This window comes from Loxodonta africana, chromosome 13 (assembly GCF_030014295.1).
Source record: "Loxodonta africana isolate mLoxAfr1 chromosome 13, mLoxAfr1.hap2, whole genome shotgun sequence".
Classification (NCBI taxonomy): domain Eukaryota; kingdom Metazoa; phylum Chordata; class Mammalia; order Proboscidea; family Elephantidae; genus Loxodonta; species Loxodonta africana.
In genome coordinates this window covers 84,863,655-84,886,919 of record NC_087354.1, presented here as the reverse complement: position 1 = coordinate 84,886,919, position 23,265 = coordinate 84,863,655, and the positions used below count along the sequence as shown (strand labels likewise).

The following is a 23,265-nucleotide window of genomic DNA, read 5'->3' as shown; positions in this document are numbered from 1 at the left end:
GAGTTGGTAAGGTTAAAGGTGGAGGGAGAGGTTCCAGACAAGGGAACTTTTATAATAAAGGGTAAACTCAGAGTTGTTTAAGGAACTGAAAAAAGTTCACTCTGACTGGGGTAAGGAGTGGGAGGGGAAGAGCGGGGAGAAATGAGGCAGGCCCGGGGCCAGGAAGAACTCTGCCAGCCACGAGAAGGAGTCTGGACTTGATTTCAGGGATTACGTGACAGAGTTCTAAGAATCTCAATACCAGAAAGGTGCACGTCTAATGAAAATAACACAAAGGTTCAACAACGCACACAAAAAAATACAGGTTTATAATGATTCTAAATTAAGAAAATGCATTTTAGCTATAAATGCACAACAGTTTGTCCCAAGTGCAAAAGGAGGGAACTTGCTGTACTCATAGGGCTAATAAGTGACTGAGGCACAATGTACCTTTCTACCTTCTGCAGCCAGCTCTGCGGCCTTGGCCACTGAGCTGTTCCCTATTCTGTAAAATCAGTATAACCACTTGGGAAAATAAAACACACATAAATGTGAGCTATTACAGTTCAGTCATCTTATCAATTGAACGTTGTCTGAGAAATACTGGTCTTTAATGCACAATAAAGCACTTAACCACAATGTTTGAGAAAGAAAACCATGAGAAAAAAACGATTGTACATCATATAAGTCCTACCATCACCATCCTAAACCTCCAGCATGGCCATCACCACATCTCATAGGCTAAGCAACTCTCTCTGTGTCTTTGCCAAGCAAGGGAAAGGGCTTCTGGAGAATCACCCTCAGGGGTCAGGGAATATTCTGAACTTTCTCAAAAACAACGAAGTGCACTATCCTCCAATCTCTCAGCCCTCCTTCCTAAGGCCACTGGGAGACGGCAGCAGCCCCCTGGGAATCACAGGTGCTTCTGTCCCAGGTATAACATTCAAAATCACAAATTTAAGGATTTTAAAAGAAATTTAGGGCCTTGAAAGGCAATAGAGACTCAGAAAATAATCTCTCTCCTTAGGAGAAACAAACCTCAGAAGACTGGAACTGTAATACCTTTGACTCTGGTTAATTTGTCACTCTTTTTTTTAAAAAAAAAAAAAAAAAAACAGGAAGCAAGAATCTCACAGAATAGGATCCCTGGTGGTACAAGCAGTTTGTGATTGGCTGCTTAACCTAAAGCTGGTGGTTCAAATCCACCCAGAGGTGCCACGAAAGAAAGGCCTAGCGTTCTGCATGAGTAAAAGATCACAACCAAGAAAACCCTATGGAGCAGTTCTGGTCTGTGACACGCGGGGTTGCCATGAGTCAGAACAGACTTGGGGACAATGGGTTTGTTTTTATCTTCTTGTTTTCGTTTTTAACTCTGGTTAATTCGCCACTACTTTTTTTAAGGAAAAAGGAAGCAAGAATTTCACAGAATAAAGAAGGCTGCAGAGGCTGCCTACAGAAGCCTCCTCCCAAGCTAAGCTGTGTTCTTTAGAAATCAAAGACCACCGTCAGCTCTCAGTACCACACTAGCCGTGTCCGCAAGCCCTGGGCAGCCCACTTACTTAGAAACCGCTGCCCACAAAATTCAAACAGGAGGAAGAATCTTCTGCCAGCCCTTGACACATGACCTATGCACTAGTAAACCTAGGTCTTTTTTAACTATGACCATGAGAAACGAAAACAAGTGCTCCTTTATTCATCCGAGTCTCAGGCAGCATTACGGTTTTCACTCTACGAACTGCATGAGGACATTAGTATTCAAGTATTTGGTCCCTTGCTTTTACAAGGATAAAACAACATGAAGCCAGTAAAGCATTTATCGTGGACAGAAAACTGGATTTGGTTCAGAAAACAAAAGTAAGGGTAAACAAATGCTTCTCTGGAAGAAGTATAACAGTGGTCTTTTAGTGATGGCTGTAAAGATGGAACATTTTCCTCACTGATCCAGGTGAGAGACTGATCAGGGTTAGGGTCATATTCATAGTTGGCATGAAACACTTTTCACCAGGAATATGCCCAACTGAAGGGAACAAACAGTAAGATCTTTCAAGGCTCTGTGAACAAATAGATAAGTAGCAAATAAGTTTCAGTTTGGGTGAAGGTCAGGTCAGTTTAGGTAAAGATGGTATTCAAGCCATTCTCATGACAGACTCTAAAGCTCTAAGTTTTGTCCCATAGAAAAAATTTATTAAAGACATATGTCAACTGTGTGGCGGGGGGGGGGACACAAGAAAATACTGAGAAAATCAGATATAATGTCAGAAGCAAAATAGAAATTACCTGCCTTCATAATTTTAAAAACTGTATTCTTGGCAGTGAACCTCAAAAATCTAAGCTGGAACTAGTACAGAAAATAATAAAATGATCTTATAGAGGAGAGTCTCAGAGGTTAAAAAAGAAATTGGATAACTAATTAGAAAAAACAATGATAAAAAAGGGGAGGGGGTAAACCCAGCAAGTCACATGGAGAGAAAAAACACACCTCTCTGTGAAGTTCTGAAATATAAGCACTGAGAGATGTGCTTCATGCTTTGAAGAGGCAAATTTATGCAAACATGAAAAAGGAACTTCATATAACAGCTAATGTATATTTCTCTAAGTAGTAGCACTATTTGAAAACAAACAGGTTCAGATACATGTATTCAAACATTTACTGAGCTCCTACCAACATGTCCACTGCTATGCTGTGATCGCAGGGACATGCGTACATAATGTTCCGTGCTCTCAGGGTATAATCTGGTAAAGTGTTTGGACAAACTAAAAAGTCAGCTAGTATAATGTAGTAAGTGACATACAGAAAGAAACTCTAAGCCCTGGAGTTAAGAAGGACCAGTGTGCCTGTTTGGGAGAATCAGCAAAGACTATCAGAAGTGGCATCTGAACTGACAAAAGTAACTCAGGGGGAGGGAATTGAAAAAGAAAAGTCTTAAGTAAGAGCAATATATGGATCTCTGGGGCCCTCCAGCCAGCACCAGCTTAATCTCTCCCCTGACAATATCACTACTTAGTGTCCAACTGTACCTCCAATTTAACATGTACAAAACTAAACATATGTATTCCCTTTAAAAAGCACACTCTCCCAGGTTACGAGACTCAAAACCTTGACGTTACTTTATATATTACTATCTATTCTTTCTGGTTACAATTTCCTCTACCCCACTTTCACATCCTGTTCAGTTTTTCCTCTGGAATACACCTCACCTACATTCCTCCAGCCATACCAGTGAGCATCCCAGCAACACCACACGCAGAGAGACAATAGAAGGTATGTAAACCCTTATCTACGTGCTAAACTTTGTCGCCAAATCTCAGCTTCAAATCCTAGTAAGCTAGACTGGACAAGGCCAGACAGAGAATTCCAGGGTGAGGGCTTTGGGCTACCTGGAGCCTAAATCAATATAGGTCAAAAGGGCCCCTCCCCTTCTCCCTCAAGGCCACAAAGGAACCGGCATCATCCTAACCCGATGGTGAGGATGGGCCACTTCTGGGAATGATGGCCTGCAAAAGAAAGAAGTATCAAACTTTCTTGCCCCAATGCTTAGGGCAGATTTGGTCAAGGTTCCACATTCCAAATATTTCTGGTATAGGAATAAAAGGGCAGTTTTCTGAATAGAGGGGTGCTAGCTGATAGATTAATTTGTTCTGAAGGAGCGGAGACTCTGATTTTATCCTGGAGGATAGCTGTGGCCCTTCCCCTTAAAAGTGTCTGTGGGGTGAACTTCTTCAGGAAAATGATGAGCTGAAGGCCCAGTGCCTTGCCCTTAAGGTTTTCTAAAATAAATGGAGAGTGTGCAGGTCTAACATTATGGCAACACTTTAATCCCAGTGAAATTACCTACTCTGGTCTGGTGATTAGCCACAACAACTCTAACAAGCAATGGCTTAATCTTAACATAATTCTGAAAAGAACTCTCCTCTTAAACAGCTACTTACCATGCTAATGGTCAAGGGATGCTCAAGATAACTCACATTGCTATTGCCATGTTACACACAATACTGACTTTAAAAGTACAACCTGTAAAACCAACATTGGGCTGTAAGCTAAAAAGCATCACGACACAATGATCAGCTGTAAGATTTGAAGAAAAGATTGTAAGAAGGAAGACACAATGATGAATAAATTACAAAGTATGGACTCGCACTCAAATGGAACTAGACTGCTTTTTAGTAGCTTTAAGCAAGGTTGCACACTTCCATGGTACATTATCTAAACTGGTGCCCCCATGCAATTAAGGGCAGCACTTAACACTTCAGTAAGATAAGATTACTTAACTGAACACTTTTCCTTTCTCTAGCTTCTGAGACAAATGCCCCCTCCCTCCCTCCTTCGCTCTCTCTCTCTAAAAATCTAACAGTCTTGAGTAACTGAATTAGCCGGTTCTTCAAACAAAAATTCTTCTCCTTGGAATAGCTCTGGAATTGTAGCATACAGCCACAACTGGCTCTTCACAGATATTTGTGAAATCAATCAATGAAATGAGCAGAACTCTTGGGAAACTGAAAGAGAAAACACGAACCAGTTGCCATAGAGTCCATTCCGGCTCGTGGCCACCTCATGTTGTCAGAGTAGAACTGTGTGCTACACGATTTTCATAGCTGGGATCTTCTGGAAGCAGGTCACCAGGCCTTTTTTTCAAGGTGTCTCTGGGTGGGTTCGAACAGGAAACTTTGCATTAGTAGTCCAGCGCTTACTGGCTGTGCCAGCCAGGGACTCCTGTGGGAAACTACTTAGAAAAAATAGAAGCTCCTAAGATACAAAAAGGGATATCTGTATCTGGCTAGAGTCCCTGGGTGGTGCAAACAATTAACGTACTCGGTTGCAAACTGAAGGGTTGGAGGGTTGGAGGCTCAAGTCCACCCAGAGGCATCTCAGAAGACAGTCCTGGCAATCTACTTCTGAAAAAGCAGCCACTGGAAACCCCACGGAGCACACTGCTGCTCTGACACACACAGGCCGCCCTGAGGGGGAACCAGCCTGGCCTCCGGCGGCGGCGGCAGGGTGCCAGACATGGATTCTGCCACAGCCTAAGGGCAGGTCGTGAGGGTGGGAGCTTGATGTTACTGGCTTTTACCAGTTTGGGGTTTTTTTTTTTTCCTTTGTAGATAAGAGAGTCTGGGGTTGTGGGTAAGAGGGAAGAGTAATACAGATATGTCCTGCTTTCTAACATCATATACAGTAAAACGGCATTCATGAACTTAGGGCCGAGCACCAAAATTTACGCTAAAGTACCTGTGCAGAGCAGGCTGCTTCACTAATTCTCGGGTTCACCTCTGCTCGAAACTGCAGCGGCTCCCTCCTGCCACTAGGAAGGGGACTCCACCTTTTGTGAAGAAAAGTACTTGCCATTACCCTACACACGGTTGCTATGAGTTGGAATCACCTCGATGGCAGCGGGCTTGGTTTGATTTTGGGTTTCCCTATAACAGTGAGATCACCCAGAGATGGGATTAACACAGGGCAGCAGCTGGAGCAGCAGGAGGGAAAGGCAACTAACACCGAAACATCGGAGCGACCACGGGGTCGCCATTTATCTAGCGCATTGTACGTGCCCAGCACTGGGCGCTATGATTTACATTTATTATCTCTTGTCTTCAGAACAACCTTGAAAGAAGGGCTATTTTACATGCATTTTTACAGATGAAACCACCCACCCAGAGAGGTTAATGCGCCCTGTGAATTGGAGAGCCGGGTATGAACTCAAGAATGCCATTCCATAACAAAGCCTGTACTCCTGTCTCAACCCTGAAAGTACAGAATGGAGACCCGGCTCTCCAGTTTACAGGGTGCATTTCTAGGGTCGCCTACCTTAAAATAAAAAAATGCTTGCAAGGCCCTGCACAACCTGGTCCAACAATATCTTGCCTCACAGGTATACTCTTATTTCAGAGAAGCTGGCCCAGGCCCTGACCCAGAAGACCCTCTCTTCAGCTCTCTGAATCCACCCATCAGATCCCATCTCCTCTGGAAAGCCTCCCCTAGCCAGCCCAGACTAAAGAGTCTTCTCTTTCCTCACCTTAATCTGACCTTCCAACCTTGGTGCAGAACCACTGCTCTGTATTATCAATTAGCTTTTCACACTTAATATCTATTATCTCCACAATAAAATGGTTTAAGTTCCCTGAAAATAATACTGAGACTTCACACTTCCTTAGAAAGCCCACTGAAACTACCACAAAACTGTGACTTCTTACCCATTGCCCGTCAAGTCAATTCTGACTCATAGCGACCCTATAGTACAGATTAGAACTGCTTAGGTACTTCAAATAGTAACCTGCAGAGAAAGAATATAACGTCTTGTATTAGTAAAGAACTGACCGGGGTATGAATTCCAGCTTCACCAGCTAACCACTATAACCTCAAGCAACCTTTGGTTTTTCATCTATAAATTTATACTCTGTAAGTTAGTTAAGAAACTTTTTGCCTTCAAAGGACTAGTGTGAGACATATAAGTGTGATGATGTAAGTAAAGCACATGATAAAGAGTATTATTTTCTACAAATATTAGAGGGATCTCCCTTAAAATTCTTAAGAATACCTATTTACAGGCATCTTAAAAGATTTCAGGGAAACTAGTGGGTAAGAGTTTGGCTGCTAACCAAAAAGATCGGCTGTTCAAGTCCACCAGCCACTCCTTGGAAACCCTATGGGGCAGTTCTACTCTTTCCTACAGGATCACTACGAGTCAGAATCGACTTGATGGCAACAGGTTTTTTTTATTTACATACATATTTTATAATTAGGATTTTCAACTAATTAGCAAAATTTACAACATGAAAATACATCTTTAAAGCCATAACTAAATGGCTATTTGCATTATTAAAGTTTTTTTTTCTAATTTTTGTTTCCCACACAATTTTATAATCAAAGGAACTTTCTTAAGAAGGATATTTGCTTGCAATCTCATTACCCCATCATATCCACTGTTCTTTCTTATTTTTCAGTTTTCCTTTCTAGTTTTTGGTCATATACTGTCATATTTTACATTAAGGTATATTTACCTTGTAGATACCAACTGGTGTTGGTTTTCTTCACTTAACACATCAAACATTTTACATAAATACAGCCTTCATTATCTTTTAATCATTTCATAATTTCCTATGATGCAAACATCACAGATTAGCTACTTTCCTGCTATTAGACAACTATTAAGTTTTTTTTAAGTTTTTCATCATTATAATGATGATCTAAAGAACATCTTCATGCAAACTTTTTTCTTTTACATTATTGGGTCAAAAAGATACAAACATTTTTATGTCTAGATAGCACTGTCAAAATTAATTGCAAAAGAGCTTACCATCTGCACAGACACTAGGCTGCACAAGCGACTGATAACTACCAAGAGTGGACTAAAGTCCAGGTTTCACCACCACCTCACCAGTACTCTCTCTGTAGGGTTCTTTATATCATCTTCACTAAACAGCCACTATGGTATGCTAGTGATGGGAATATAACAGGTACAACCTCTCTAGAGGCCAATTTGCAAGAAATTCCATGCTGGGTCTGTCTTAGTTACCCAGTGCTGCTGTAACAGAAATACTAGAGGTTGATGGCTTTAACAAACAGAAATTTGTTCTCTCACAGTCCAGGAGGCTAAAAGTCCGAAATCAGGGTGCCAGCTCCAGGGGAAAGCTTTCTCTCTCTGTCAGCTCTGGGGGAAGGCCTTGCCATCAACCTTCCCCTGGGTCTAGGAGTTTCTCAGTGCAGGGACCCCAGGTCCAAAGGGCACGCTTCACTCCTGGTTCTTCCTGCCTGGTGGTAATGAGGTCCCCTTCTCCTCTCTGCTCACTTCCCTCTTATATCTCAAGAGATATTGACTTAAAACACAACCTAATTCTGTAGATTGAGTCCTGCCTCATTAACATCACAGAGGTAGGATTTACAACACATAGGATAATCATATCATATCACAAAATGGTGGCCAACGTTACAATACTGGGAATCATGGCCTAGCCAAGTTGTCACATATTGTTGGGGGGACATAATTCAATCCATAACAGAGTTCTTAACCTAAAATATGCTTGAGCTTATGCATAAGGATCTTCAAACAATAAGTTCCCCATTTCTAACAGTAAAGCCTAAAATTTTAAGGGAGGTATCTCCCCAAATACCGATCAATAGGAAAAAAAAACCTGTTGCCGTATTCCAACTCATAGCGACCCTATAGGACAGAGTAGAATTGCCCCATAGGATTTCCAACGAGAGGCTGGTGAATTCGAATTGCCAACCTTTTTTGGTTAGCAGCCTAAGTTCTTAACCATGTGCTGCTAGGGCTCCCCATCAATAGGGAACTGGTTAAAATTAGTGTGCTTGACTGTACGCTAGAATTAACCTGGGGAGGTTTTCATGAAGACTGATGCATAGGCCTCACCCCTGGTCAATCAAATCAGGATATCTGAGAGGGTGGTCTGGGCATTTAAATCTCACTGGGTGATCTTAATATCCAACCAGACTTGAGAACCACTGAGTTAAATAAAGAACCACTGAGTTAATTATACTGTGTACATTCAAAGGAATATGAGGTAACTATTTTCTTTTATTAGCAAAATGCAGAACACTGTGTACAGTGATTACCATTTTGTGTGAGCGAAAGAGAATTTTTTTTTTTTGGATTTGCATAGAATATTTCTGGAAGGATACAAAAAAAACTGGTATAATAATGGTAGCCTTTGGGAAGAGAGATTACAGGTGTGAGGTGAGAGGCTTATGACTCAACATATATCATATATTGTTTGATATTTATCAATATTTAAGAATTAATAATCTTGAACAAAATCATAATTTCATTTATAAATAATAGTATCCCAAGCAGGGGCCAGCTACCAGTGTTCACAGGGTCCTCCTTGAAGCCCTGCACATATGTAAAGAACTAAGTGGCTACCAAGAGTCCATCTTCTTCCCCTTCCACAGAGCCAGTAGTTTCTGCCAACTCCTTCTGCCCTAGCAACTAACTTATTCAGTGTACCATTCTAAAGCAAACAGTCATTGCCTGATATGCTTGGGAAAAATGTTTACTCATAGCTTACTTCCTCACACAGGGTAGGCTACCATTAATGATGTCTGGAGTGTACTGTTAAAAAGTCGGATTCATAAACCCACTTTAAGTGTGCTGTTTCTTAAATTTAAGTAGACCAATTAGCTAATTTCTCTCTATGATTTATCACAGTTTTACCAAGCCACAGAAGAATTCAAACAAATCTAAAAGCCATTTAGAAACAGATCTACATTTACCAACACATAGCTAATAACAAGAGCTTCATAGATCTTATTTAAATTAGACATTTTTCATAGTTATTTCTGACAGCTGTGGGATTTTACAACTGGGTCTCAGATATATTTCCTAAATAAATGCCTTTTTTTGTAGGTTTTTTTGGGTGGGAGGGACAGGTCAATTGACCTTTTAGAGCATTTACCCTATCATATTGATATCCCCAAAACAATTCGCTAATATTAATAGAAAGAAGGCAGTTTCTTTGAGCTGTCAGAAACAAAATGTCTTTTTAAAATGTTACAATACATGCCAGAAACATCAAGAAAGGCCGTTCTCTAGTAAAAACATTACTATTTCAAAGATTAGATTCTGGAATACTAGAGAATCTTTAAGGGGCATCAGTTTTCAAAACTCATTCATTCGTTGATTCAACTTTCGGCCAGGCACTACAGACACAGTGGCAGTGCTGAAGTTTCAAAGAACTCTCATATCCATGATCTAACCATAATATGTACATTTACTTCATTCACAACCCAAAAAGACCAAACCCGCTGCCGCTGAGTCAATTCTGACTAAAAGCGACCCTACAGCACGGAGTAGAACTGCAGCATAGGGTTGCCAAAGAGTGGCTGGTAGATTTGAACTGCTGACCTTTGGTTAGCAGCCGTAGCTCTTAACCACCACGCCACCAGGGCTCCATTCCACTCACAGTTACCGTCAACTGTATGCTTTTAACAGTGACACCAAACTTAAAAGATATTACTATTTCTCCATCATATTTAATGGAATAAAATGACTTGAATCAATGGATGAGCTAAAAGAGCTAAATGACAATACACTAAATACTTTTTTCTATAACACCCGAAGGTTTTGAGTATAAGATAGAAAAAAAGAGAGCATTCCAGTCTTCTGGGCACCCAGGGAGTCTGGAGTATCTATGAAGTGTCACAGCAGAACTGGTCAGGACGGTGGTCTTGCTGCTGCTTCCTGACACATCCTAAACCGACACCTGGTTCATCTCCGGAGGAATATACAGGTTAACATCTGACTTGTCTTCAGCTGGTGAAGAAACACAGTTGCCATGACAACTGAATGACAAGCTTAGTTAGCAGGCTTTACCTGACGAAATGCAACACCAGCCCGATTCTGTTTAACTGATATGTATACTCGTAAGTAAATTCTATTTTCAGTTTGTTAAACCATCAAAGTAAATGTTAACCTGTTCTGTGAAAAGTTTCATGGATATGATATTAAATTGCAATTTCTCTCTCTCTTTCTTACACATACATACACACACACACACACCCTTTGGTCATAATAGGCCACGAATAAATAAAATTAACCAATAACTGTTTTATCACTAAATCTTGGCAATGCTGCATTTAGTCTTATAGGATCTTAAGTATCTAAATCAAGGAAAAGCAGATACTTCTAACGTTAATGTATTTCTTAAATTGTCTTAAATTATCAAGAAAATTCATGTAATTGTTTTAATTTCTGCTGGTATCTATTGCCCAGTATAACCTAGGGTATATCCAAATAAGTGGATTGTCAATTTTCCTAGAAAAATATTTCCATCATAACTGAACTGAGTTTAAGTTGCTCACGTACGCTACATGATAAATCATTAGCTTCCATCACGCCGTCCTCGTGGGAACTGGACTGGGATCCCGACCAGGTGTGTGGGCTCTTGGTCCACTCCCCTTGGCTGCCGAGGGACGGGCTCCTACTCCCCACAGCGCCCTCTCTCATTTTGCACATCCTGCGTGAACTGCTTGTCATTTTCATTTAGACATCAGTGAGTAACCAAGAACTAATAACCACTTTTTTAAGGGTGTATTACACCAAATACAGAAATGTTCTTATTTATGACTAAAAAGTCTTAAGTGTGGTAATAAAATCATCTTTAGAATGTAGTACACATAACTCTTTATACCATTATGTGGGGCAGAAACTCTAGGGTACGATTTACAAACTAAGCAAGATTACAGGGACAAATAACTAGAAAAAGGTTGTAAAGTAATATATTACTTTATAAAATTCCAGAAAGTAAAGGCCTATCATTAAGAAGACTAGAACCCCATAATCTGGGATCCAGACTCATACTCAAATTAAAATCTTTTGTAACTCAAACAGCATTCTGCTATATACACTTATACACAACATAACAGTATTAATAGCTGCATTTTACTGTACTTAATATATCATATTATTTTGGTACAAGCAGAAAGTGCAATAAGAAAAAAAAATGTAGCGTTATGTATGAGAAGGCACATTGTCTTTTTCAGAAGTCCATTATAAAGGCAGCTGGACAGATTCTGGCTGAACACAAGTGGGACGCCAGCCCATCTCCTTCCATCCCCATCCTACCCTCCCATTCAAGCGCTAGTTACAAAAGCGCCTGTGTGGCCGTGAGAAGTGAGTCATGGGTGTTCCATTTACAGACGGGGTGGGGTGGAGGGAAATCACTACTACATGCCCAGCTAGCTGGAAAAGTCCACCCTGTTCTTCCTCCTTTACAGAATAATCATTTTTCACAAACTGGAGATAAAGAATGCTTGGTAAGTGGGAACTCACAAAAGATTTCAGCGCTCTCAGCCACAAAGGAAAGACTTCTTTTAGAGCCAAGATCATGATCTCATAATCCAGGCCTAACAATTCGCAGCAGGCCAGGGACTTGTACAATCAGGATAAAACATTTGCTCCTTTTCATCCACACCAAGAAAAACAGTGGCTGGAGAAATAAAGTACAGGACCAGCTCCCAAATCAGATTCACCCATCAGGAGTTCCCACCAGCAGCCAAAGTACTTCAAAAGCGCAAAGATGATCTTTTACAACTTCCTCTGCCAAGGATCACAACAGCAAAGTAGCTTCCTTAAGTTGATCTCACAAGTAAACCATGAAAAACACAACCTAAAGCAACAACAACAACAAATCAATGCTCTCTTTGGTTCTATGTCTATACATACACTCTGTGCATTAAAAGATCACATGCCCAGGTCCACCTCTCAACACCAGCTATTAAGTTACCCAGCAACCTGCAGCATCACAAATTCACATTTCAAATCTTAAAATGACAATACATGTTTTAGCTTTAAAAATGTCTAATCCAGGTGTCTTAATTTATCCAAATGCCCCCAAATCCGAAAGGTGTTGCTGCTTCTTTCTAAACATATTCCAAACAAATCCTGATAAGGTCTTTCCCCACCACGCATCCCTCAGTTTGTTGTACTGTGGTGGTTTGCACGTTGCTGTGATTCTGGAAGCTATGCCACCGGTATTTCAAATTCCAGCATTACTGAGCTGAAATGAACTGATACTGGCCCTTTTCAGTTGGACAGTCACCTGGTCTACTACATCAGGAATGGCAAATGGAAGAGGAATGGCATCGTATCATCAAAACGAACATTTCAACATCTGTTCTGAAGTACAATGCTCTCAGTGATAGGATGACACACACCTGTAGGGAAAAAGAGTTAATATTATTCAAAATTATGAACCAAACACTAATGCCAAAGATGAAGAAACTGAAGATTTTTACCAACTTCTGCAGTCTGAAATTTATTAAACATGCAATCAAAATGCATTACTGGTAATTGCAATGACAAAGTTGGAAATAAAGACGAAGGGCCAGTAGTTGGAAACTATGGTCTTGGTGACAAAAACAATGCCGGAGATGACATAATAGAATTCTGCAAGCCCAACAACTTATTCATTGCAAATACTTTTTTTCAACATAAACAGCAACTAGTATACACATGGACCTTGCTGGATGAAACACACAGGAATCAAATCGACTTTATCTGTGGAAAAAGATGATGGAGAAGCTCAAGAACAAGGCCAGGGGACAACTGCAGAACAGACCATTAATTGCTCATATGCAAGTTCAAGTTCAAGCTGAATTAAAACAAGTCCACAAGGCCCCAAGTACAACCTTGAGTGTATCCCACCCGAGCTTACAGGCCATCTCAAAAACAGATCTGACGCACTGAACACTACTGACTGAAGACCAGACGAGTTGTGGGATGACATCAAGGACATCATAAGTGAAGACAGCAAAAGGTCATTAAAAAGACAGGAAAGAAAGAAAAGACCAAAATGGACGTAAGAAGAGACTCTGTAACTTGCACTTGAACATAGAGTAGCTAAAGGGAATGGAAGAAAAAATGAGCTAAAAGAGCTGAACAGAAGACTTCAAAGAGTAGCTCGAGAAGACAAAGTATTATAATGAAACACGAAAAGACCTGGAGTTAGAAAAGCAAAAGGGAAGAACATGCTTGGCATTTCTCAAGCTGAAAGAACTGAAGAAAAAATTCAAGCCTCAAGTTGCAATACTGAAGGATTCTATGGGCAAAAAATTGAAAGATGCAGGAAGCATCAAAAGAAGATGGAAGGAATACACGGAGTCACTGTACCAAAAAGAACTGGTCAGCGTTCAATCATTCAGGAGGCAGCATATGATTAGGAACTGACGGTATTGAAGGAAGAAGTCCAAGCTGCACTGAAGGCACTGGTGAAAAGTAAGGCTCCAGGAATTGACAGAATACCATCTGAGATGTTTCAACAAATGGATGCAGCACTGGAAGTGCAAACTCATCTATGCCAAGAAATCTGGAAGACAGCTACCTGCCCAACCACCTGCAAGAGATCCATATACGTATCCATTCCAAACAAAGATGATCCAACAGAACGCGGAAATTAACTAACAATATCAATAATATCACACACAAGTAAAATTTTGCTGAAGATAGTTCAAAAACGGTTGCTACACTACATCAACAGGGAACTGCCAGAAATTCAAGCCGGATTCAGAGGTGGGTGCAGAACAAGGGATATCACTGCTGATGTCAGATGGGTCTTGGCTGAAAGTGAAGAATACCAGATGTTTGCCTATGTTTTTTGGACTATGCAAAGGCATTCGACTGTGTGGATCATAACAAACTATGGATAAAACTGTGAAGAATGGGGATTTCAGAACACTTGATTGTGCTCATGAGGAACCTGTACATAGACCAAGAGGCAGTCTTTTGAATAGAACAAGGAAATACTGCGTGGTTTAAGATCAGAAAAGGTGTGTGTCAGGGTTGTAATCTTTTACCATACTTATTCAACCTGTATGCTGAGCAAATCACTTGAGAAGTTGGACTATATGAAGAAGAATGGGCCATCAGGATTGGAGGAAGGCTCATTAATAACCTGCGGTATGCAGATAACACAACCTCACTTGCTGAAAGCAGGAAGACTTGAAGCACTTACTGATGAAGATCAAAGACCACAGCCTTCAGTATGGATTATGCCTCAACATAAAGAAAACAAAAATCTTCACAACTGGACCAAAAAGCAAAGTCATGATAGACAGAAAAAAAATATTGAAGTTGTCAAGGATTTCACTTTACTGGGATCCACAATCAACGCCCATGGAAGCAGCAGTCAAGAAATCAAATGACGTATTGCATGGGGCAAATCTGTTGCAAAAGACCTCTTTAAAGTATTAAAAAACAAAGATGTCACTTTGAGGACTAAGGTGTTCCCTGACCCAAGCCATGGTATTTTCAATCACCCCATATGCATGTGAAAGCGGAACAACAAATAAGGAAGGCCGGAGAAGAACTGACGCCTTTGAATTATGGGGTTGGTGAAGAATTTTGAATATACCATGGGCTGCCAAAAGAACGTACAAATCGATCTTGGAAGTACAGCCAGAAGCTCCTTAGAAGGATGGCAAGACTTCGTCTCACGTACTTTGGACATGTTATCAGGAGGGATATCAGTCCCTAGAGAAGGACATCATGCTTGGTATAGGATATGCGAAAAAGAGGAAGATCCTCAATGAGATGGATTGACACAGTGGCTGCAACAGTAGGCTCGAGCATAACTGTGATTGTGAGGATGGCGCAGGACCGGGCAAGGTTTGGTTCTGCTGTACACAGGGTTACTGTGAGTTGGTACCAACTGGACGGCACCTGACAATAACATCAAAGGTCTCTCCACAGACACCGGCCACCAGCTTGTGATGTACACGCAGCTCCTAACTGTGTCTTGGGCCCCTGTGAAGACTTCTCTGGACTGTGAGGCTGAGATGAAGCAGTGGCTCTGCTGAACCAACTCATTCAAACTAGGAGGTGCGTGAGGGTAGTAAAGAGTGTGCACGTACATGGTTTACTTCACAACGGCCTCGAAGCACAAGAGCAGCGATGCTGGCCATGCAGATATGCCAAAGATGTATGTATTATTTCTTATCATAGATACCTATGATAAGGTTTAATTTATAAATCAGGCACAGTAAGGCATTAATAACAATAACTAATAATAAAATAGAATTACGATATAATATCGTGAAAGTCATGTGAATATGGTCTCTCTCAAAATATCTTATTGTACTACACTCACCTTGTGATGACGCGATGATGCTACAAAGCCTACGTAATGAGATGAAGTGAGGTGAAGACACAGGCGCTGTGCTGCAGCATTCACTAGGCTGCTACTGACCTTCCGATGCTGTGTACAGGGTTCAGCACTAGCTGCAGTTTCAGGCATTCACTGGGGGTCTTGGAAAGTATTCCCCGAAGACAAAGGGGGACTACTGTACACATTGCCTGCAATTACTAACATCACCAGTTAACTTGGCCTCCTATGATTTGCAATGAATTTAGGTTTTAAGAACACTAAAATTCACAAGCATAATACTTTGAATAACAGACACCACCAGTTATTTTAACAGAGGAAAAATCTTATGAAGAGTTTTTATTCAAATCAGGTTTCCCCGCAATGTTATCTTTATTCCTGCCCCTACAGTGTAAAATACTCTAAACATTGTCTTACATTTAAAAAAAAAATCATAAAATCAACATAAATTCATTACAGCAAAACCCAAAATATCAAGGAAAAAGAAAAAAATTTCGCCCATCCCTTGACGACCACTGTTATGTTGACGTACAGTATTGCTGACATCCTCTTCCATACATGCATAGTCATACACACCTATTTTTAAATATCATTCATACAAATTTACATCTCAATTTTGTTTCCTCTACTGAGAACACCTTTTCATGTTGATATGTATACGCATTTCTATTAACAGGTCCCTGGGTGACGAACAGTTTGCACTTGGCTACTAATCGAGAGGTTGCCGGTTCAAACCCACCCAAGTGGTACTGTGAAAGAAAGGCCTGGTGATCTGCTTCTGTAAAGACTACAGCCAAGAAAGCCCTATGGATCAGTTCTACTCTGTAACACATGGGGTTGCCATGAGCTGAGATCAATTCAAGAGCAATGGGTTTGGTTTTTGGTTTTTCATTTCTATAATAATGATTTGGCTACTGCAGAGTATCAACCAGTGTGTGACTATATCACTTGGCTTACCCAATTTCTCCCTTTCATTAAATAAAATTTTATTCTTGATAAGAAAAACCTGCAAATAATTCTGAAAAAACAATACACGATACTCCTAAAAATGCTCACTATTTCTGAATGCCTAACCGCCACCATCCAGGTTGGGGTTACTACCTGCTGAGTGACACTCCTTTGGATACAGGGTCTCTCTTCCATCACTGACAGCATCAAGGTTAAAAGAAAACAATGTCACTTCACTTCTGTCTCAAGCCTCCCATCTACAGAAGGAAAACAGCCTCTAAAAATTGTTCCATTTTAGTGAAGTCTCAATCTGAGTAATATTGAATTCCATGACTTGAAAGGCTCTTGGTGATACTTAAAATCATTCTGTATTACCTCCTCACTGAAATCCTATGACATGGGACTGTGCTGTCACTTTACCAGAGAGGAAACCAAGGGTCAAGGAAATGTGCACGTTTTTAGTCTCTTGTAGACACAGTGCACGAGCAGGGCTAAATCAACAGCCTCCTCAATTTGCCCTCCAAGGTTTTAACAGAATGTGTTAAACAGATCAGCTTGCTTCCTCACCTCTGCCAGAAATCTCCACTAACCCCCCACGCGGATAGCATGTTTTAGGACAAGGAGGCATGACATAATGGGCGTGCTAACAGATCCAAAGCTGCAGGCAAGGAATCTCCAGGAAGACTTGTAGATAGTAAAAATAAATCAAAACCACTATATTCCATGTCTTATTTTATGAGCATTAAAAAAAATTCTGCACCGCAACTACATTTTTTTCCGGAATATTCTCCCTGTAGCTCAGAAAGATGCCATTATGAATGCCTGATTCTTGGGAGGAAGCACTTCTGTGCTGTGTCCCTCTGAGGGAAGAGTCCGTCAGTCTTGCCCCCAGTCACACCAAGCACAAGTGCAGTGAAGTTTTAATTCTGTACCTACGTAAAGATCGACTCTTAATTTACCAGGGTTTGAGGCATCTGTTGTAGTTTCCAATGTGCTGTCTGCTGTTTTTCCACTTTAGTGTATAACCTGTTGTTCTTCAGACTGCAAACCCAGTAAGCGGGCAGTCCGTGGCTGCCCTGTCTTGGCACGCTGAAGGCCAGACGCACATGGGCATCCAATGCTAGCTGATGATAATGACAAGTAGGATTATGCTAACCCTATAACAGATCACTTAAATTTGTTCTAACAGAACAAGGAGGATTAGCACTAACTAGGCCATTTGGCCTTAGGTATTCAGGATGGGGGGGCGGGGGGCAGAGGTCATTTAACTGCCTCAAAATAAAGCAAAACAAAACATTTGATAACCCATGATCTTCACCTCTCTGTTGCATACACATTTTAGGTGGACTAGTTTACTCCTTTGTCAGCAACATTAAAAAAAAAACAAAACAAACAGAAAAACCTTACGTTAAAGCTTCAGACTGGAACAAGAGAAGTCAGTCACTGGGCACACCTTAGCTTTTAAAATGTCCTATGTAAACATTCTGGCCTACAATCCAAGATAATGAAGAACGCAATTCTATTTCTGGCTTGAGCGACTAGACAAATCACCTTTTTGTCCTAATTTACCCTTCTGTGACACAGGGCTACTTGAATACACATCTGAAGACCAGCAATTAGAGAATCCATGAAAAGACCTCAATGCAATTTTAAACTTTAAATAGGATTTAAACTTCACAAATGCCCATAATCATATAGTGTTCCTGACTACTTCTCCCACACATGTACAATCAATCTCTTTTGATTCCTACTGTTTTCCTAGCAACCACTTTCCTCAAAGCTCTGAAAAGGGCTTTTTGCTGAGATTCTAAACAAAACACATTTAAGAAAGAATATTGACTGTGATGATGCTCTTTTTTAGATGGAACACCAGAAAGCCTGATGATCTGAAAATGCCCTGATATAAGCTACTTACACTGGACAATAAATAGGTATGTGAAAACCGAAGGAATAAAAGAACAGTAAGAAAAAAAAAAAAAAAAAAAACAACGGGAGAAGTGACAAGGAAGTACACTAGGAGGAAAAGAATAACAACGAGGGCAAACAATTCAGAGAAGTGGAGAAAAGTTTAAAACAACTAGTGAAAGTCCATCATGGAAACAGAAAAGAATGTTCAAGGCTTCTACAAACTTTCAGACAAAAATATAAAAAGTTAGATTCTACTTTTCCTTAGGCTTTTCTCAATGTATGCTAGAGAACAGCAAAAAAAAAAAAAGTCTACCTGAATTTCCAGGGAACCTTTCATTCTTGAGATCTACAATACATCCTGTTTTTAAATGCACTAAACCAAAAAACCAAACCCATTGCCATCAAGTTGATTTCGACTCATAGCGACCCTACAGGGCAGAGTAGGACTGCCCACAGAGTTTCTAGGGAGCACCTGATGAATTTGAGCTGCCAGCCTTTTGGTTAGCACCCGTAGCTCTTAACCACTATGCCACCAGGGTTTCCGAATACCAATTCACATTAGGAATACTTGATTCTTAATCTAAGAGTCTTGCCTTCACTTCTCCAAATATGCTCAAGTACAAAGCGGGCTTGCCAGGGCAGCTAATCTCCTGTGTGAGGCAAGCCCTTTCTCGAAAGCACACACCAGTTCTTATTTGGTAAAATCTGGGTAAAATGAAAAAACAGGGTCATTATTTTATAGATCAAGAGAGGGAAACTGTCCCAGAAGAATTCTCAGGAGGGCCACACGGGGCTTAAGAGTTGGCTGAGGGGAGGAGAGCGGGGGAAAGACTTGCTCAGGCTTCTGTGTTGATCAGGTGTGCACTGGTCCCCATCCTCCTGGGTCTTTGCAGACATCTGCTGCTCCACCTCTCTCTCCCCCAGGGATGTCTCCCCCCACAGTAACCCCTATGAGGGGCACAGCTAAAGGGGGTCCTCACCAAGTGGATGTTCAACAAAAATCCCCAAACTCTCCAAAATACATCGACCTCCTAAACTTGCAGAAAATTCTAATGAGGTCAAGGAAAAGAGAAGAAAAAAAAAATCCTTGGCACAATTTTGTGTTCTTCATTATACACCAATGGGAAGTCAGAACACTATACTACAAATGTTCCCACAAAGTGAGAATCAATTTCCCTAATATGGCTAGGCCCTAAATATAGCCACAATTTTTTTTTTTCGTTCAAAATATACCCAATTAAAATTGTGGGTGGAGAACGATGGTAGGTGAGTGGGCAGGAAGCAGAGGAAACAGACAGGGTTAACGCCACCATGTCCACCAGCATTAAAATGGCTCTAAATGTCCTTGTCAAGGGCTGCCAAAGTAAGGACACCTGTGACACACATGCCCCTGTCTCCGGGCTGTGTTCCCCGATCCAGCCTGGGCTACTGGGAGGGACGAGAAGAAATTACATACCCTGGGTCTGAAGTAATTCTACCATTCTACAAAGGAATACAGCACCACTAGTCCTCAAAGGAATGAAAGGAATAGAGTTTCCTCCTCAAATTTAAAGATTTGGTTAGCACAAGAGAAACACAAGAGTCACCTAGGGGAGCTTAAAGGCCTCACAATCTGCCTTCCAAACAATACCTTTTATGCACAGCACACACACACACACACACACACACACACACACAAAACAGTCTTAGTGTTTAATTTTTCACATAAGTACACTGAGGACCTCTGTGTGTTTTAAATAAATGGAATTCAAGAAAAGCAAAATCTAGAATGTAAAACTTAATCCAAAATTTATTTCAAAGTTTCAGTTGAAACTTTTAAAAGGTTTATTATACTAGGTCTAGACTTGTTTCACCTCATGTGCATATGAAAGCTGGGCAATGAATAAGGAAGACCCAAGCAGAATTAACACCTTTGAATTATGGTGAAGAATACTGAACACACCATGGACTGCCAGGATGAACAAATCCGTCTCAGAAGAAGTAGAGCCAGGAAGCTCCTCAGAAGGGAGGATGGCAAAACTTTGTCTCACATGCTTTGGACAGGTTGTTAGGACAGACCAGTCCCTGGAGAAGGACATCATGCTCGGTAAAGTGGGACCACAGAAAAAGAGGAAGACCCTCGATCAGGTGGATTGACACAGTGGCTGCAACAAGGGGTTCTAACATAGCGATGATGGTGAGGATGGTGCAGGAGCTGGCGGTGTTTCCTTCTGTTGTACGTGGGGTCACTGTGAGTCAGAAACAGCTCGACAGCACCTAACAACAGACTTGTTTAACACTGAACCATTTTTGCAAGATATTTTGGCCAAAAGGCAACTAGCAGAGTGCCTGTCACTTTGGGAGTAAATGTTCAATAAAAATCAGCCACCTTCCCCCCCCACCAAAAAATTTAAAGGTAAAAAAACGAACTTCTAAACCTAAGCGTGTTGAAATGCAACCTAGGACATCATAAGCAGCTTTTAAAATTCAGCCCTTGAAAGCAGAAACGTTTACTGGATTGATTAAACTGCTTGAATTTTCCCTGACTTAAGTTTCTCATCTGTAAAATAGGAATAATAACTACCTCGCAGGGTTGTTAGAAAGATAAATGAAAAAAAATCAACATAAAGCATTTAAAATAGCAAATGCTCAATATATGCTAGCAATGGTGATCAAAGACGTGTTCAGAAGGGCCTGACGTTGGATCTATTTAAACCTAATGCATCAGTTTTGTTAAACTGAAATCTCAGCCATTTCATAAAAGCATTTTACTCTCTCATCCCACCCATCCTGCGGCATCAACCTTCCAAATGACGTCAAAATTACATACTTTCATTCATCCGTTTGAGAGCTTGTCGTACATGGCAAGAAAGGAGGAAGATGCCTTTTTCGTGGTTGTTGCGCCTTCACAACTTCAAAATACTGTCAGGTACACAATAGGTTGGAGCTGCCCCCAAAATGACAGCTCACAGCTCTGCGGCGCCCGCAGAGGCGCCCAGGAGGCTCTGCCGGGAAGAGGTTCGCCCTATTTCACCGCGAACCTCCCGAGCCAAGCGCACACCCAGGAGCCCCAAGGAAAGAAAACTCTTTCAGAAGAGAACGCAGGCGGGAGTCGTGGAGAAGGACACGGGGGAGGAAGGACCCTCAGGTCACACGGGGTTCCGCGCCACGCTTGGAACCCTGTCAGGAGCGTCCACGCTGACAAGCCCCGGGCGGGACGGGGCGCCGGCGGCAGGCAGCGATGTCCCGGGCCACCCGCTCCCCTTCTCCCCTTCCCCGGCGGCCTCCGAAGCCGAGCGCGGTCCGAGCCGAAGTCGGCCCTCGACGCCCCCTCACCTAAAGCTGGCTCCTTCCTTGGGCGCCCTGCCCTGGGCCGACGCCGACGCTGAGCTGCCGCCGCTGCCGCTGCCCCTTTTGTTGAAGAGCTTCTGGAGCAGGGTCGGGGCCATGATGCCGCCGCCGCCGCTGCAGCTCCGGCCGCGCCGCTCGGGGCCGGCGGCTCAGCGCGCAGCCGGGGGCGGCGGCCGCGGCGGCGGGGCCATCGCGGCGGCGGCGCAGCCTGGCGGGAGCGCGGGGCCGCTGCGGCAGAGTAACTCCGCTCGGCGCGGGGCCCGCCGGCGGCCGGTCATATGACGGGGCCGGCCGTCCGCCGCCTCACGCGCTGACAGTTAGCTCCTGCGGGAGGAGCCCGCAGCCCGGCGGCGGCGGCGGCGGCGGCAGCGCGGGAGGAGCGCGGCGGCCCCGGCGGCAGCCATTGGCCCGGCGGCCGCCCGCCCCGGGCCCACGTAACCCCGGCGGGAGGCGCGGCCGGGAGCGGGCTCGGGCTCGCGGGGGGCGGGCGCGGGCGCGGGCGCGGGCGAGGGGGGCGGGCTCGGGCTCGCGGGGGGCGGCGCGGGCGCGGCGCTTAAAGGGCCCGAGGGCGGTGGGCCGCCGGTGGGCGCCGAAGGGGCGCGGCCCTGCGCGCCACACCCGGCTCGCCAGGCGGCTCCTGCTTTCCGCATGGCGGGCGCGCAGCTGGGCGGATCTTTGTTCCGAGACAAAGCCCTGAGCGTGGGCCCGGGCCGTGCAGGTGCTGGGGCTGCTCACAGGAGGCTGGCGTTGGGGAGAGGGTCTTTAAAACGTGAGGTTGCTGTTTCACAGGGCTGTGTGAATTGCGCAACACCCAAGGGATAAACGTATGATAACGTGTTTCTACTACATCCAGACTAGGTGTCTTCCTTTTTTTTTTTAATTTAAAGATTATTTGTTCGAATCATTTGCTCCTTTTGGCATCTTGGGCCACCATACCACGGTGCTTATTTAAGAAGTTGCATGTGAAATGTTAAGAGCTTTATAAACAATACAAGTACATAGACTTATAAACTTATGAAAGCCTCTTATAACAAGGAATGTGCTTTCCTAATACATATATATCAACCAAGGTACGTAAGTACCTGAAACCAACCGCAGTACAAATTTTTTAGTGTGGGGGAAGGGAGAAATAATTGTACTGGGGCCATTTTCCTGCCCAGCCACACCTCAAGGCCGGTGAGAACTTGAGTCTCTGTGTCCAGGACTCTCCAAACAGCATGTGGGAGTGAAGGACTTCACCAGACGCAAAGCGGCTTCTTAATCTCTGCTTTAGAACGTCGGACTCTGCAGTGTTTCTGATGGGTGATAGACCTAAAGTCAGTGTCCCTGCCTCTGAGCTAGTCTTGAAGAGACCTAACAATGATTACTTCTACACTTGTTCAGAAGTACTCTTGAGAACTCAAAAAGGTCTTCTATAAACACAAGAAGTGGGAAATATCTCTTTTAATTTGCATTACCAATTTTTATTTTGTGGGTTTCTGGCCTTGG

The 23,265-nt window shown here is 42.6% G+C and overlaps 1 protein-coding gene across 1 annotated transcript in view; it reads right to left on the bottom strand.

The window, feature by feature from the left end:
• FNIP2 (folliculin interacting protein 2) overlaps positions 1-21,907 on the bottom strand; it is a 165,168-nt gene extending 143,261 nt beyond the window's left edge. The window contains exon 1 of the mRNA XM_023558486.2: positions 21,763-21,907. Coding sequence (XP_023414254.2) covers positions 21,763-21,875 — 113 coding nt within the window. The 5' untranslated portion in view covers positions 21,876-21,907. The remainder of the gene's footprint in view (positions 1-21,762) is intronic.
• Positions 21,908-23,265: the final 1,358 nt, after the last annotated feature.